The sequence below is a fragment of the Perognathus longimembris genome, chromosome 24 (genome assembly GCF_023159225.1).
Source record: "Perognathus longimembris pacificus isolate PPM17 chromosome 24, ASM2315922v1, whole genome shotgun sequence".
In the NCBI taxonomy this organism is placed as follows: Eukaryota; Metazoa; Chordata; class Mammalia; order Rodentia; family Heteromyidae; genus Perognathus; species Perognathus longimembris.
Window position 1 is genome coordinate 24,084,022 of NC_063184.1, and position 18,004 is coordinate 24,102,025.

General features: G+C 35.8%; 1 protein-coding gene across 1 annotated transcript in view; it reads right to left on the minus strand.

Annotated features, from left to right (window-relative positions):
* Window positions 1-1,616: 1,616 nt before the first annotated feature.
* The window catches only part of Mmrn1 (multimerin 1), a 35,177-nt gene continuing 18,789 nt past the window's right edge, over window positions 1,617-18,004 (minus strand). The window contains exons 5-8 of the mRNA XM_048333605.1: window positions 17,597-17,770; window positions 12,040-14,022; window positions 3,506-3,658; window positions 1,617-2,435 (exon numbers count right to left, since the gene is read on the minus strand). Coding sequence (XP_048189562.1) covers window positions 2,014-2,435; window positions 3,506-3,658; window positions 12,040-14,022; window positions 17,597-17,770 — 2,732 coding nt within the window. The 3' untranslated portion in view covers window positions 1,617-2,013. The remainder of the gene's footprint in view (window positions 2,436-3,505; window positions 3,659-12,039; window positions 14,023-17,596; window positions 17,771-18,004) is intronic.

The window sequence follows — 18,004 nt, forward strand, 5'->3', positions numbered from 1 at the left end:
TGAGACTCATAGATGCTGTAGTCATTCTTTTTTCTTACTTGGTAGATAACATGAGTGATAACTAACTGCTCGTTCATTGTTGGTTAGGTAAGGGTTCCCAGATTTTGCCAATATTATGAACTAATACTGTGAACATTCATGTACAATTTTTGTAATGGGCATATTCTTTTGTACTTTGGAAAATCTGAAAAAAAATCCAAGTTCTATTTATACAGAAATATAAGTTTCATCTTAAAAAATAGGTAATAAAGAGCTGGGCTCAGGTGACTCACTCCTATAGTCCTAGCTACTCAGGAGTCTAAGATCTGATGATCGCAGTTCAAAGCCAGCCTGGGCAGAAAAGTTCACGAGACTCTCATCTCCAATAAATTATTCAGCAAAAGCTGGGAGTGGCACTATGGTAATAGGCTAGCACCAAGAAGCTCAGACACACCCCATAGGCCCTGTGTTCAAGCCCCGAGACTGGCAAAAAAAAAAAAAATACTTTGAAGAAGAGTTCTTGTGAAAACTATGTATCACACAGAAAATATTCTTTTTCATGTTAATGAGAGAACAAGTTGGTAGAAGTATTTTTAAGGGCAGTTGGATGGTACTTAATGAAATTGAAAGTAATGTTTATCGTATTCTAGACAGTCTCTATTTGCTATAATGTTAAGAAATTGCCTTAGCCTCTACTTGGGCAGAAAGAGGGTAGCAATATGTAAGGAACAATATGTATTGGCACAGGCCACTACATTACACAGGGCTACAATGAGCATTAAGTCAACTAACCCATGCAAAACATTGATGATACGGAATTTCATTTATTATTATTTTTCTACTACTACTTCTACTACTTATAAGAATCTATTCTTCAGAAACCTTCAGTCCAAGTGAAAGGATACTTTTATAAAAATGTTTACTACAATGATATTTTCATAATAAAAATTTGGAAAAGTCTACATGCTCAAAGATAAAGAGCTGTTAAAAGATTTTTAGTCCTTCTCTGAGAAGCAAAAGATAGAGAAGAAAGATAGGTGGTATTTCTGGTGGTATTTCTGGACAAGACAAGGCCTGATTCAAAGGCGAGGTCAGTCCGTAGGGACTGTGGACATCAATCTACTTCCCAGTCTCACCATGCCTTCATTTTCTCAATTATAAAATTAATGACAACAATGAGTTAGTGTGAAAAGTCTATGAGATGTGAGTTGTTTGACAGGTAACCCCAGCATAGCAAGCACTCCATAATTCTTAGTCAACCTTTATAAGAAAGGGAGTAGATTTTCATGTACTGAAATAGAATTCTTATAATATACAGGTTTATTTTTTTCTTTCAGTACACAAGAACACTAAATGACCCAATGGTATATTTGAAAACATATATCCCAAGATATGGAATTATAAATTCTCCATTGCTGGGTTATAGGATGTCCCATAATTGACATTCTGATTATCTATATGTAAGCTTAGAAGACTTAGGAATAAACATCAGAATATATGTCATTGGTTACTTCATCCTCCAATTATAGGAGAATACACGTATTTCACATTTCTATTTCTATCTATCTCACTTTTATTACAAATGAAAATGTGTTGTGTAAAAGTGAAAAGTAAAGTAAAAATCAAAGTCCAAAAAGTACCTTATTGTGTCTGATTTTTTTAATTTGAGTGTATTATTCTAGGAAATATTTGCTACATATTTATATCTATAGATTTTAACAAAAGTTAAATGTTTCATTAGAAAGACTGTGACCAACAACATAATGTGAGGAAATTTTTTTAAATGATATTGTATACTGAAATGAGATAAAATGAAAACAACGGTAGAAATATTCATGTTAACAAATGTGCTTGGTTTTCTGTGCCTGTAAATTTCTTTAAGAATACATAAAATAAACAGAGTTTCGTGCAGATCATTTTGAAAGCTAGTTTTTTTTTTCATTTAGTGTAGGAAACTGCAAACAGTTGTGCATGCAAAGCTAACTGAAGATAGGCTAGTTCTCAGGAAAGGCAGTATTCTGTCTTTAATGCTAACTATGTACGATATAACAAATAACCACTAAATGTAGTAACTGGGGGAAATTTGGCTGGAATTGTTCCCTTTACAAGACGCAACCAAACCTCCTGCCCATAATTTAGTTCTAATAGTGCATCTCCTGTCAAAACTCGATCACAGTGGATCTCACTGTTAATATTTTCAGACTCAAATGTGAGCTTGTCTACTCCATCAACTACTAAAAATCCAGAGATATGAGCACTAGATGACTCAATGGTGTATCTGAAAACATACACTCCAAGATAGGGAATTATAAATTTCCCAGTTCTTGGATTATATGAAGCTCCGTAGTTGACATCCAGCTCATTAAACAGAATAGGGCCAGGTGTGGTCATTTCATTCCGACGAGATGCAAAAAATGCCACCATTGGTGCGTATCTATAAGATCCTTTGGAGAAATCTGTTAAAGGAAAAATATTGAGTTAGTTTTCACAGGTTGAATCTTGTTTTGTTTGTTTGTTTTGTTTGTTTTGTTTGTTTTGTTTGTTTGTTATTGTTTGTTTGTTTGTTTGTTGTTGTCCTTCTGTGTCAGTTGCAAAACTGTTTAGTTAAAGCTAAAATGCCTAGATGCCTGCCGGCCTACCTTCTTGGCTGAAATTTGCTAAACCACTTAAGTTTCTTGAAGTCTCAGTTTTGCCCTTTCAAACAGGATAGAATGAAGTAAGGCTTGATAAATCCCTTCTGGAATATCTCAAAGATGCATTTGCATGTTGTTTTATTCTTCCCAGAGATAAAAGAATTTAAAGCCCCAAATGGTTATTACAGTGTGCCAATGTGTTTTATAACCCCGTGAAGGAACTGAGGCTACAATTAATGCCAATGCACTTAAAAACAGATTTTAAAACAGACTGAAATATTGAGGAAAAGTCCAATTTGAACTATGGTTTAGGCTGTCATCAAAGATAATATGTGTTTTAAATGCTGTATAAAATTCAGAAGCACCACATTCCTAAAGTACATTTAAAGCAATAAAGAACAAATGACCATGAAATAAGGCAGAGAAAGAAAAAGGGATCTTGTCTATTCAATATATCTGAGCATCTTCTAATGACTGCATGATTAAAACAACATCATCAAGCATTTTAATACAAATTTTCATTTAAATGCCATATCTGAATCAAGGATATCTTTCTTTACTAGCTTGTTTGAAGAAGGTTTTTGCCAGTCATATATATATATTTTTTTTCTTTTTACTCTGCATAAAATGTAAGGATGATGGAACTTTTGATAAATTTTCTCTGTTATACACATATGAAAATAATCTCAGCAAGTACCTTCAAATCTAAATTTCCCTGACCCAAAGACATTTCTACTTGTAAATCAGGTTTGTTCTCCAACCCATCTTGGAATTAAAAATGAGTTTATCATGTGGATTCAGATTAAAATAGGCTTAAATGTTCATTTGCAAGGATTTCCAGAACAATGTTCTCTCCAGGCTATTGAGCAAGCCCAAGCATTGCCATCTTTTACCTGGGGCTAGAGCGTTTTTGTCCTCCACCTTGACAGTGCAGTTTTCTCCAGTGAAAGGATGTCGACACGCACAGGTGAAGCTCGACACCCCACTTATGCAGGTGCCCCCATTGAGGCATGGGAATCTGCTACAGCCTGAAGATTCTTGGGTGACTGCAAGACAATCAAGATACAGAGACTAAAACAACACTCTCTTCTGATCACTCCAAACCATTGTTTGCAGCAGAATAGGTAAAATGCCCATTGTGAAGTAAGAAGAATGGATCCCTAGAATCGATGGATCTGGGAATATCATACTGGGTGAAGTTAGCAAGCCTAGAAAGATAAAGACACATTTTCCACACACACCACCCACCCCCCAGGTAAGCACACACAAGTTCACATACATATATATACCACCAACCTCCCTAAAGTATAATACATCAAGGGGTGAAATTCCAAAGTGTAAGCCCTTTGACTAACAAGAGTTTAAAAGAATGAGTATCTGGAAGCTGAGACATGACTTGAATGAGAAAGGGGTGAGTGGGAGAAGGACGATGAATAGACAAGGGAACAATAAATGAATTTAGTCATAACGTTCCACGTACCTGTGTGTAAAAGGAAGTGGGAGACTGTGATTAATGGGAGATGGGGTTGGTGGGAAAAAGAAGGGAAAAGATGGAGGCAAGGAGTCTAATCAAGATGCGTCCTCTGCATAAATGAACATGTTAAATGGCAACTATAATCCCCTTGTATGGCCATTTGTACTTGTAAAATAATTTTTTTAAGAAAGAAAATGAATCCCTGGGCTCAAGTCATCTTCTGATTGATATATTCATGGTACTTCTTAGTTCTGAATTCTTCTCCCCTATTTGGGGGTTAACTCCATGATTCACAGCATTTGTTTACAAGCATATGCTAGATTTTGATCAACTATAGAATGGAACATAATTATCCAAAGGCAGAAACATGTAATTTTGAACTGAAATATGATCAAGTTACTGTTTCAAATCATAACTCATGAAAAATGTCCTTTCAATCTCTATCTGTGTTAACTATTTGAATGTCTATAAAAACATAAACTCCAAATGTACAGAAAACAGTCCAAGTATATTACTACCAAGTAAAAGAGGAAAAATTTTTGTAAAACTTTAAAATTTTTATAAAATTTTGCAAAGCAAAAAAAAAGAATCTGTACAAGGAAAATAAATTCACATGTGATCATCTAAAAATGAAACCATATTTGAAATGAATGCAGCTAAATCAAAAGTTCAGTATATGACAAATCAAGAGATATCAGTTTTAATGGATATAACCAAACAGTGAATATCCTTAGGCTCTGATAAATCCAAATGAGAAAGGAAAATTGTCTTGCAGGGTAGTACATATCTACAATCCCAGCTACATTGGAGTTGGAGATAAGATTACAAGTCTGAGATCAGATCTGCAAAGTTAGTATGTCCCTGTATGAATTTTAAATAAACTAAAAGTATAAAGGCCCTGAGTTCAAATCCCAGTACCACAAAAACAGAAAAGCAAATAGTATGAACAGGCCATTCACTGAACAAGAATCAGAATAGCTCACCGAAGATTGTTTTGAAGTATTCACTTTTGTTACTAGGTAAGAAAATTCTTAATAGTAAATTGGAGAGAAGAGCCTTTCTGGCTATACAAGTATCTCTGGTGATCAAGTGTTTGCATTTTAGTCATGCGGTGGCCATTCAGTACTGGGGATAGTATGTCAATCTCTTCTTATGGAAAGCAGTTACAGGTAATAATTTATGCCATCTACTACTGTAACCTAAGTACTAGGTGCTCATTTTCTAGGTTTCAGTCCATATGAAACTTTGTTCTAACAGTCAACTATATGTTGATACTGTTGAAGGACTCCAAAACTCCATCTTAATGGAATTCAATTTAAATCAAAGTAATTAATACATATATCAACATTATTAATGCTAATTAAGTGTATCTCAATTAAAACATATCTATACATATTATTGATAATATTTAAGTGCCTCTCATTGTAGTTGAGTTGCCATTTCTGTCTATAGAAATCTTTTATCACTGTTTTCTATGAAATCCTTTAGCTATCCCTCTTAGCTCAAATAGCATGTCCAAGTTAACACTGCACATTTTCATCCAACTCATTTATTTAAACAAATACTTCATGGGTAGCTGTCAAGTACATAGCCTTAGACTGGACAAGAGAGCTTGCTTGGTATCAATGTGCCAACTGAAGTTGTTTACAATTTGTTATACAGTTATCAGCCTGCTTTTATATATGCTGACTTGTTTTCTACTTTATTTACATACTTTAAAAATCGATTAGGTGATCTTATCAATATCTGCTGATAATAAGGCTCAATAAATTATGTGTTCCTACACTAACAACAAATATCAAACTCCAATAAAACATCACCATTTGGCATCCTCCCTTATCCAAAAGGCTTGAGTTAATTATGTTACTTCCTTTGGTTAGTGTCTGATGCTCCACCTAAATTCTGTCATTGAGCTGAAAGTCATACAACATCATAGCAGTGAGTGTGTCTTCCCAAGTAGAATGTGAGCTTTGCTGAGGCCCATACTCAACATTTATTTCTCACACTTTGGGTTACTATTGACTGACACAGTGTGTGGTTTGAAGAAAGTGCTGATGTGTTTCTGAGAGCCAATAAACAGTGAATGGATGGCCACATTCTTATTCTCTTTGACCCTTCTTTGGAGTTTCTCAAACTTACACAGATTATGAAGCTACAGAGTCCACATATTATTTCTAGAGGCATGGAATTATTTCGAGCAAACCTGCCACAATCTTTTCCCTACCTTGGGTTTCGATAACCCCTTAAGCCCGTAACAGTCCATTAATTTTCTTTGACAGAGATCTGTGCAATTAGTCGGACAGTTCTACCAACTCAGTGTTCTACTATCCTGTGCAAGTAGCATGACTAATCTTTCAACATTAATTTCCCTGCCCTGAGCATGACTAAAATTCCTTTTTCCATTGTCATGGAATATTTCATAAATCTCAATTAGTTCTGGCTTTTGCTTTCTGGATCCTAATATGTAAGCCAGTTACACATTTCTCTTAATCCTACTATCAAATGCCATCAGTGTTCATGTTAAATTTGAACTGGTGACAGAGCTCCTTATGTTTTCAAAAGCACCCTGCCTTTGCTGACATTTGCCATTCTTTATTATAATAAGAGCTCTATTGGGCGGGGGGGGGGAGGGGGCCTGGGTTGAATTTTGACTATCCATTTAATCTTTTTCAGAACTTCCTCAGGAAGAATTTCACAAATAAATGAAACAACACTGTGTGGTGGTTTTATACTTTGTTCTTAATTTATTTTTATATCATGTTACATAAAATTTGTGTAATTTTTATGTGAGCAATAGGCTACTCTGTTAGACGATATTTTAATAATATCAACTCATTGGTCTTTTTATTTATATTACTTCCTTCATTGAAAGATACCATTGCAATGTTATTAAGAGAAAGTAATCAATTTGTACTAAGTATCTAAAAATAGAAGAGAAATACTATTGCCAAAGGCAGATAACTGTGATCCTTGCCTATAGTGTAATGTGATTTCTAATAGGCTAGGAAGGGGACCTGTCATTTCAGTTCTGGGTGAGTTTTTAATGCACAGTAGTAAACATGAGTTGTACTCCTAGGTAATACACTCCTCTAACGTTTGCACTTTTCTTTCTGTTTTATCTTGATTCCTATGCACTCTAAAATACTTGTGCTCTCATGTTTATGGATAGAGTCTCAGCTCTCAGTGCCTTTTCTGCCTTCCTATTTATCATGATTATTTCTATCAACTAAGGTCTAACCTTCCATTCCTCTCATAATATTTCAAAATATTTCATCGTCTGTTTTCCAACAACTCCCAGAAATGTCAATATGTATGCTTACATAAAATGTTCAAGTTTAACATTCTAATTTCTCATAGTTGGCCCACTGTCATCTAAATGGATGGCTGGAAATATTGTTTGTGATCATCTTTATTGCTTTTCTTTGAAAGCAGTGTTTTCTTTATTTGTTCTTTTTCTGTCACATCTGTCATTCTTGTTAATATTTTCTGGGACCTTTTCTTTTCGACCCTTCAAATGCCATGTTGAAGCACATTTAATCACCTCAGCAATCTTTACCGAACATATTAGCCCTCTCCCAGAAGGCCGATTCTGACCTTTGCCATGAGATTATTATTTAGTTATTTTAAACCATGAACTAGAAAATTAAAAATTTTTATTTGATATTATCAACTGTTTTCTCCTTCTCTTCCTTCAGAGTCATAATCCTCAATAAAAGGGAGAATGAAAAGCACTGTCAGTAAAATGCACTGAAGCATTGTTCAAAACATTCAAGCACTAAGAAAACGCAAAATAGTCACAATGAGATGCAACTACACAGTGATTCAAATGATAAGATAAGAGCTATTGACAATCAACATTTAAACAACTTCTGCTTCATTTTTCATGGGAATGCTAGGCTGTTGGCCCTTCCTTATAAAGTCCAAGAAAGATTTACCTTATAAGCAAACGATGTTACTCCTATTTATTAAGTCAAGAGAAATAAAAACATATGCTCTTACAAATTGCTATATGTGAATGCTTATGACAGCTTTATCCATAATCACACCAAACTAGAAACAACCAAGATATCTTCTTACTAGTAAATAGATAAGCAAACTGTAGTATATGGATACAATAGACCACTAATCAGTACTTTTAAAACAATGCATTCAGCAATGTGGATGTAATTAACAACCAATAAGGAAGACATTGACTCCATCAATGTAGAGTACTTAATAATCAAACTTAGTTTTGAGTCATGGACATTAAATCTTGGCTAGAAATAACTCATTGAGGAAGAGCTTAGGAGAGGCAGTGGTGATGTAAATGGAACTTGCTGTTCTGTCCCATTTCGTGTTTGATATTGGCCCAATGATTAGATATTTGGGTTCAAAGAAAATGTCCATCTACTGCATAGGCTTCTGGCTGCTCACCTCAGATGGCCTGGCAACTCTTATTGTAGGAAAGGTACAGAAATGGATTGTCAATCTAGTCTGCCTACTCCTTTCAGCTGTCGTCATCCTTCCATATGAAGAGAATAATACAGAAAGATAAGCATCTTTTCTTCTCCCAGGAAGCAATGGGGGGGGAGGGGAAGCAGTGTTCATTTTATATTCTCTTCAACGTGGATATGTCTTCTTGACACACAAATTGGGGAAGCCACTCGTGGTGCACAAGCCTCTGACCGGAAGAATATCCTTCCAATGATGCTCAGAAACACCAACAGAGCAGGCCAAGGACTGCTGTTGTTTAGAAAGGCCCGCTTACAAGGTTTTACCTTTGGGTGGCTTATAAGAACTTGACTCCCTTCCACCCTTGACTATAAACCTCATTCATTGGGCCCAGATTCTATGCAAAAAATAGGATCCAGGCTGAATATCAGACATTTGGAAGATTTTATAGAAATTAAAAGTTTTAAAATCATACAAAGAGGCACCTAAATTACCTGTATAGTCATATGCAAAAAAACACTGTGAGAACATGTTCTCTATTCAGTGTGAAAATGTTATTTAATGTTACTCATATGACAAACATTTGAAGAACACTGCTTTTTCATGCAGAGAGACTGTGAAGTTTTTATGTGCCACGCTCAATTCCTCCTATTTGTTTTGTAAATAATAGTAGCTATAATCTAAATATAACTATGAGAGTAATAGCATGATGATCAATTGCCTTCTGGTTGTCATGAACTTTGGGAGTGCTGTGGTTTTGCTATCTATCCCACAAAGGTCAAAGGATAGAGTCAAGTTTAGCCAGTGTCAAAGCAGGTACCTTTTTTCCCCTTGATCCTTGGTCTTGAACTCAGGTCATGGTGTGGTCCCTGAGCTATTTTGCTCAAAGCTAGTTCTCTATCACTCTGAGCCACAGGTCCACTTCTGGGTTGTTTTTTTTCTGGTGTTTTAATTAGAGATAAGAATCTCACAGACTTTCCTACAAAGGGCAATCCTCAGATCTCAGCCTCCTGAGAAGCTAGGATTAGCTAGGTGTGAGTCACCGGTGGCCAGCAGGAGGTACTTTTTAATCTTTTTATTCTTACAGAAGAAATTAGGCTTAGTTTACTAGTTTCATTACCTTGCATAGACTTACTCAGCTGTCTAGAGAATGCCACCTGACTTAGATGACAGCTCATAGAAGCAGGTCCGGTTCAAAGATACAAAAACCTACATGCCTGCTGGCCCATGTCTACGGTATCGGTATTAAGTAAATTTTCCCCCTGCACGTAGAACTAGTCCAATACATCTTTATTGTCCTGACATTGTTATTCATCTCTTTACTCATATAAACAAGAGAAATCTTTATTTTATTAATTTTGATAGACATTCTACTCAGAGTGAATAATGGTCCAAGAAGAAAGTTTATCATGGCTTCTCTGGAAAATGAGAATCAGAACTGGTTTATTTCCTATTAGCCATGAAATCTAACACTATGTAAATCATTATTTATCAAACCTAATTTATTTGAATTCTTAATGCTTATTCTGTATACTATCAAAGTATATAAGTTCTAGTGAGGTATGAATTTCTTTTACTTTAGTTAATTTTGAGAAACGTTAAGTCTTAGACTTACTGGATAGATACAGATAGTTTCTGGTTTTCAACCAAAGAAATGGCACTACCTGGTATAAGGTCACATGTGTCATAGATTTTCATGGTAGTTAATGTTACAGAGAATACACAAAGAAGACAGATCCATGGTAGGTATTATAGTATGGAAATATATATTCATTACTTTCCCTATAATTGTTCTTGAAAGAATACCTTGTACCGAGAGATTACAATTCCCTGGGAAATACACTAGTCAGGTTGATCCATGTTCTTATGGGAGTAAGGATCCATCCTACTAGATCTGACTAATTTGTGGGAGCCATACAAAAATATACTCAACCATCAAGAAAATGCATCCTTGGATCAGTCTGTAATTTTAATATTACCAAAAATAAACCATATGGAGTTTAAATATGAGTCATTTTGCATTGGGACAATAAGTACCCTTCTCTAATTAGGAGGAAACATAATTTTTAAAAAAAATAAACATCCACATGGGCACATAAGTTACCAGCAGAGCATAGAGAGAAACACAGTGAGAGCAAGCAGTTATAGCTTCAGTAGGATATTAATTGATATTACTTATATGAGAAACATTAAACAAAAAAAAAACCCACAGCTTTCGCACAGGGGGACTATGAAGTCTTTTATATGCATCCCACTGACTTGTTCCTTCTCCAGAATGCATGCTGCGGCTCCCGTGTAGCTAACAGATCTGTGCAAGTGCCAACACAGTCTGCCCACTGCTCACCTTCAGAACTTTCCTTTCCCTCTTGTCCCAGAGTCACATGACCTGGCTCTGAACAGCTGGTAGTATCTCTTTTAGGAAGATGTAGACTATAACTTCTTCCAACCACCTCATTAAGTTACCCATGATTCCATCCCTTCAAAGGAATGAATGAAGATTCGATTTGAGTGAGAGGGCAACTTTTTACTATATATCGTTACAGTAAACTTTCTACTAAAATGGGAGTTCACACAACTTAGACTAGAATCATGGTTTAATACCCGTGTCAGTACTTTTTCCACTCTTTCTCTGGCGTTTATGCCCTCACATTTCTCAAGCTCTCTTTTCTTTCTTACATACTTTTGCTACCATACACTCATGGATGTCCTAACTAGTAGTCAATTGTCACATTCTGCACACACACCACTGCTAGTTTCACACTTCTGAATCATGATTCCTTTTTCTTTTCTTTATTTTTTGTGCCTGTATCAGTATTTAAACTCAAGGCTTCCAGATTGCTTGACTGATGCCCTTCCACTTGAGCCATGCCTACAGTGCAGCATTTTGCTGGTTCATTGGAAATAGTCTTATGAACTTTTCTGCCTGAGCTGGCTTCAAAGCATTATTTTCTGGATCTCAGCCTGCTGGATAGCTGTAATTACAATCAGGAGCTATGGATGTCCAGTTGAATCATGCTTCTTATTGCACTCCATCTATTGCTCCAGATATTGTTCAGGTATCCTATTCTTGATCTAATTGTATGTAAGTGCCTTAGTTTGACATTCATGGCAAGACTTCTATGGTCCACAGAATTCTTGGACATTTACTGTAAGGAAGTTGATCAGCAACATTTATTGAGTTCTTTTCATATATTTGATATTTTTGCCAGTAATGTCAAAATAAATTTCTTGTCTTATTATGAGGTGACTACTATGGACTCATGGAGAAATGTCTTCTTTAAGAAAAAATTAATTATCTTTAATGATCTGGTCATAAATAGTGAAAAATATGTACAATAGGATTACAGTGTATTTTTCTGTATACTGAAGACTAACCTTCATAGAATCAGATTGCAGTGCTTTGTCAGTGACCTTTGCATTCCTTGACTTAGTTAGGTCTCAGAAAACACCTTTTATTCTCATTGCTAAATGTCACTGGAACAAAACAGAGAGGTTACATGTTATTGTTCAGATATAGCTTACCAGGATATATGAGGCTGTCAGTATTTCTTTGAGTCCGGCCTATTACGATGGTCGTCAGATTCACTGCTGGTTTCTTAAGCACATTAGGTTTCTTCTGCAATTTTACTTGCTTCTGAGACTTGACATTTGCCAGACCATCAGACCACAACCGATCAACATACCAAGTTAAGTTTGATAGGGCAGCTTGAGTTTTTATTTCAATGATTGAATCCACGAGTTCCATGAGACCTTTCTGAGAAAGCTGACTATCCGGTAATAAACCTTTCATCCACTTAGGAAGGGTAGCATTCAGTTCAGATACATCAGCAGAAGCATTACGGCACATTGTCAAAAACTCCTGGACAGTTTTGTTAAGCAAAGAGAAACCAACTGAAAGACGAATGGATTTTGCTTCCAGTGCCTTAAACCTGGAATTCAATACCTGCAGTTGAAGAGCTTGATCTCTCTCGTCTGTAGCCATACTACCACTTTTCTTAAGTGAAATGTAATAAGGTATGAGTGTCTGAGTCACTTTAGATTCCATGCTTTGCAGCCGAGTTTCAAATTTTTTAGAAATATTAGTGGCTGAGATGAAGTTTTCTTCCAAATGAGTTATGTTTTGCTGGTATTTTTTCACTTGGGAGATGATTTCGTTGAACATGTGATAAATCTTTTGAAAGCTGGACTGATTGTCATCCTGGTCTTTAGGCATATCTGCAAGGGCCTTAGCAACTTGCAAAACAAAATTGTATCTCTGATCATCATTGATCAAAATCTGGATAGAATCATTCAAGCGTTGGAACTGAGAAATAAATGCCAAAATGGTTTCCATGTTTTCGCCACATGAATGATGGACTTTCAGATTATATTCTGTATGTAAAGTCTCTTTGCGCACATAGTTATCTTGAACAGAATCAATGGCATTATTTATAATCGTCATGGTCTTATTTAGGCCATCTTCCATTTCCATGGCAAATTCACCCAGGCGTCTTTCAAAGGAAGCTCCACGAGTCTGTACTTCATTTCGAAGTAAGTTGTGTCTTTTAGTAAGTTCTTTGAGGAGAGAATTTAGACTGTTGATAGCGCTAACGAGACTTTCCACTTTTTTCCTCATGAGTACTGCTTCCTTCGGTTGTTCAGGTGTGGCTACCCGTTGGAGCAACGCTTCCTGCTCAAGCAAAGGTTGTAGCATCTCCATGTCGCGCGTCAAATCGTTCACCTGCTCATTCATTTGCTCTATCTTGCTGTCCATTGGGAAGACAACCTCGGCTAGGGTTTGGTTTAACACTTGCAAATTCTCTTCCGTGTCTCTAAGTTGAAACTTAAAATCATGTCTGCACGTAGCCAGCATTTCTTCACATGCACCTTTCACAGAGATTTTCTGCAGCTCCAAACTGAGGGTGAGGTTGTTAATCTTGCTCTCTTGGATGTGCAAATCATCAGACATTTGTAGCATCATCAAAGCCTGTTTGTTTATCTTCTCATGTAGACCAGTCATATGTGTGGTGACATTACTGCTCACAGATTCAGCTGCTGCCACGTTCTTCTGTTCTGATCCTTCTTTAGTTGATAAGAACTGCTCCTGTGCTTCCTTCACTTTAGAAAGGGTGTTTTTGAGTGATTCATAATACAAAATGCTCCTGGAGTGTTCCTGTGTCAAGGCCTCTTCTAAATGAGTCTGCTTTGCTTCTAATTCTTTAATAGGCTTCTCACACACGAAAGTCATTTCTTGCCTTACATTCACCATGCGGTTCTTTAGGTCAACTATATCAGTCCAAGTGGGCCTATCATCTTGCATTAAAACCGACTTTTGCTGGATTGCCAGTGAAACCACAGATTCGTTCACTTGTTGAATGACGTGTCTGGTGTTTTCCAGATCCTCTGATAGGCTTGATACAGTCTTAAAAAGTTGAGCAACAGTCTCTTGCATGTCATTTTTAAAGACTTTCAACTGTTCACGTACTATGTCCCTTACCAGATCAGTGATGCTTTTGGATTTTAGACCTAAAGAAAGAGATAATAAGTACTAATAAAATACATAATTTTAAGTATAAAAACTTAGATATCTCTAGGAAGAATTTTTTTCAGCTAGAGACTAAACAATGTACTAATAAAAAGAATTCCCCAGTGTATTGATTGGTGGTATATTTACTAGAAGGTTTTCATCTTCTGAACCGATATATCTGAGTGGAGAAATTAATCAGAAAAAAGAAAATACTAGAACTATAAACCTAATATTCTATGGACAGAAGACAGGAAGAAACTCACTTCAGAAATAGATTCTTCTGGGCTGGGGATATAGCCTAGTGGCAAGAGTGCCTGCCTCGGATACGCGAGGCCCTAGGTTCGATTCCCCAGCACCACATATACAGAAAACGGCCAGAAGCGGCGCTGTGGCTCAAGTGGCAGAGTGCTAGCCTTGAGCGGGAAGAAGCCAGGGGCAGTGCTCAGGCCCTGAGTCCAAGGCCCAGGACTGGCCAAAAAAAAAAAAAAAAAAAAAAAGAAATAGATTCTTCTATGAAAAAAATTCTAGGTCTAATATTCAATTAAAATAAATGACTTTGAGCATGTTGCCTTAGTAAATAAATGACACTGGTTGTTGGCCCATGACTGTTTTATTAGATTTCTAGTAATTAAGTTCAGAGCTCATAGAAGTTTGTTTTAAGCTCACAAAAGCTAATAAACAGACTTCTTGAGTTGAAGAAAAATATGAATATTCACTAGATTTAACTAATGGCTTATTGTAACAATAAAATAATGAAGTAAGAGGTTGGAGAATCACAGAACAAGTCAATCTCAATTAAAACAGGAATTCACCATATGCTTGATTATCTTAATGTGCCACTAGTTTTATCAGATGGAGAAGAGCTCCTACTTGTGTCTTCAACATAAAAAATCATGGAAAAGAAAGGAGAGGAAAACAGCACTGGAATATTCTAAATTATTTAAATAAAAATCAATATTTGAAAACGTAAAAAATAAAAACATTGTTCTTAGGAGCAACACCAGAGGGAGGAAAAAAACCAACACCCACGTAAAGCATACACCTGAGTATCTAGTTAAGAATCATCCCAAGTGAAAGGTAAATCTATTTAAACTTTTAAAAAGCTAATGAGCATAATGTAACATACCGGCAACATCATAGAAAGGATTTTCAAGAGGAAGGTTTGTAGGATAGCATATGGCCACATGTGTTAATGCTACTAGGTAACGATGCAAGAAATACAGGACAAAAAAAAAATGAATACACACACCACTGTCTCTGTTCTCTAAGAACAGATAAGACCCAGCATCAAATCTTCATCAGGGCAATTAGAAAACAATGAAAAATATAGGTACTTCAGCTGTACTTGTACAAAATATTTATAAAAATAATAGATGGAGAAAGGTCAAAATCACAGTAGATTCTAAAAGGATACCAAACAATTTATTAACTAAAATTTTTGATATAAGTGTGTACAATTTGCTACCAGAGAAATACTTGCATATGACTCTGACTTTGCCAAAATTTGCCAAAATATCTTCTGGGAATATCTGTGTGGGTAGATTGTTCTAAACTGTTCTTGATTCTTTTGCACGAAACTATAACCCTTCTACTTTCCTAAAAAGATAATATTGCATTTGCTGACTTCAACATATTTGCTTTTAGACACAAGTGCATGCCTATAATGCAGTTGTGTGCATAGGCCCTGTCACTGACATTCAAATGTCTTGCGAGGAGCCAACATTGAATTTCTAACAATGGCTGTGAGCAGCTTTCTTCCCTTTGATTGCAAGTAAATAATAAACATGGAGGAAGCTGTGGTTTTGTGAGCCAAGGACAGCAACATCTTTAGGATGGGCTTACTAATTCATTTATTTTCCTGTAGGAATATCCATTAACTACAAGTCCTCTTGTTCTCATAATTAATGATTATGTTTATAGCACAATTAATCCTTTCTACTGCTTTGGGAAATTTCATTGTTTCAGCTGCTGTTGGGACTGTTTTTTCTGTTTTGATTTTTTTTTGTTTTGTTTTGTTTTGCTTTTTACTGTGTCAATGCTAGATATTTTTAGTATGTTAGTAGGTCACAAAATGTAGTTTACATCCCTAATTCTCTTAGGTCATGATGACCAAACTGCTGAACAAATTTCATTCAAATGGTTATAGTCAGTTATATGCTGTTTCTATTTCACTTCTTTCTAATGTTGTTATCCCAGAGGACAATTGTTCATCACTTGTAATTGGTAAACTTGGTGGTACCAGATATGGAGGACAGGCTCTATGATTTAGAATTTAACAAACACTGCTTATTTAGATAATTAAAAAAATATTAGTTTCTGTGGAACTGCAAAATATCTATACTAGTAGATACTATGCCAAAACTCTCTCTATTTGTCTTTTGAACTGTGAAACATACTGCTGGAGGAAAAAGATCACTAGTAGATAGAAATGCAAATGGATCATGAGCCATTTTTAAATGAATAAAATGATGCTAAAGAAACCAGCAATCCTGAGACTTGGAAACACACAATAAGCCCAATGAAGAAAGATAATCGTAGGAAGAAAACAAACTCTCTTCAACAGCCAGTCCTTACCTAAAACCCTTTTGCCTGCTTAACTCCTAGTCTTTCTCTCATAATTTATTTTCCTAACCATCATCCTGGGCTTCTTATATTGGAATTGATGCAAATCAATTGCATAACACAGTCAATACAAACCACTCCCTACATAGACAGACAGACATTTAGACCAGAAGACTGATCTGATTATCCAGACAGTGCTAATGACATTAGTTCTTAAAAGTGAAAGAGGAGGATAGGTCAGAGAGTTGAAATGACTCCAAAAGCTGTAATTAACTTTAAACATGGGGAAGGAAAATCTTGAGTTAAGAGTAGTATGGTAGCCTCTAGAAGCTAGGGAGGCCTCAGCTTACAGCTATCAAGAAAGCAAGAGCTTTATTCTTTGAATAAATCAAAATAGTCAGAAATTAATTATCCCATCATGTTCACAAAGGAATGCAGCTTGCTTTTAAGCTTATTGTTTTAATAGTACATAACTCATACAAGACTGAATGCAGATTATTTTTTTAAAAACTGTTCTTTCTGTGAACCAGGATGTTTTAGGATATATTTTATTGATTAAGTACAACAATTTAGATCCCTTCTGAGATAAAGACTTCTGAATTGTCCTTGATCTCTCTGTCAATAACACTGAGACAACCTTGTGTCTAGTTTACTTGATAATCAGCCCTTCACAACAATCTTTATCCTCAAACTGAATATAAAACAGGATGGATTTGAGAATTCAGTTTAACTAAAAATTCATACATGTTAGATTGTATCTAAGTATACAATATCAATCAGTGCAACGGAATATGTAATCAAGGATTTAAGTATAGAGTGAAAAAATTTTTTCAACACAATGTGTAAATATTTCAAGTTGGGTAATATTGAAAACATCTCATTTACAACATGCCTTAGACTTCCTTACCAACATAAGGCAAAGATCCCAAAGTGACTTGTGAAGAGAGAAATGGGTCATTTGCCTTTTGTTTTAGTCAAATGAGTCATTCATTTCTTTTGTTTCATTCTTACCTTTTAGAAAAGATTGAAATTCCCTCCCTTTATCTTCACTGATTTTCTCTTCTAAGGAGGAATATGTGCTCTTGACATTATTTATAGTCGAAGAGATATTGTCTACTTTCTTCTGCAGAAGAGTCAGTTTTGTAGCCTCCTGGGTCACCTGGTCAGTCAATTTCTGTATCACAGCTGGATGTAGAAGAGGAGAAGATTGGCAACAATAAAGTGTATGTTAATCAATTGCCAATGGTTGGTTCATGCTGTAACCCTACCTATTGGGGAAGCTGAGATTAGGAAGACTGATGGTTGAGGCTAGTGTGTGTGTACATGCATGTGCACACTAGTAATGGGGCTTGAATCCAGGGCCTTGTATTCTTGCTTGGCTTTTTCTGCTCAAGACTGGCACTCCATCATTTGAGTCAC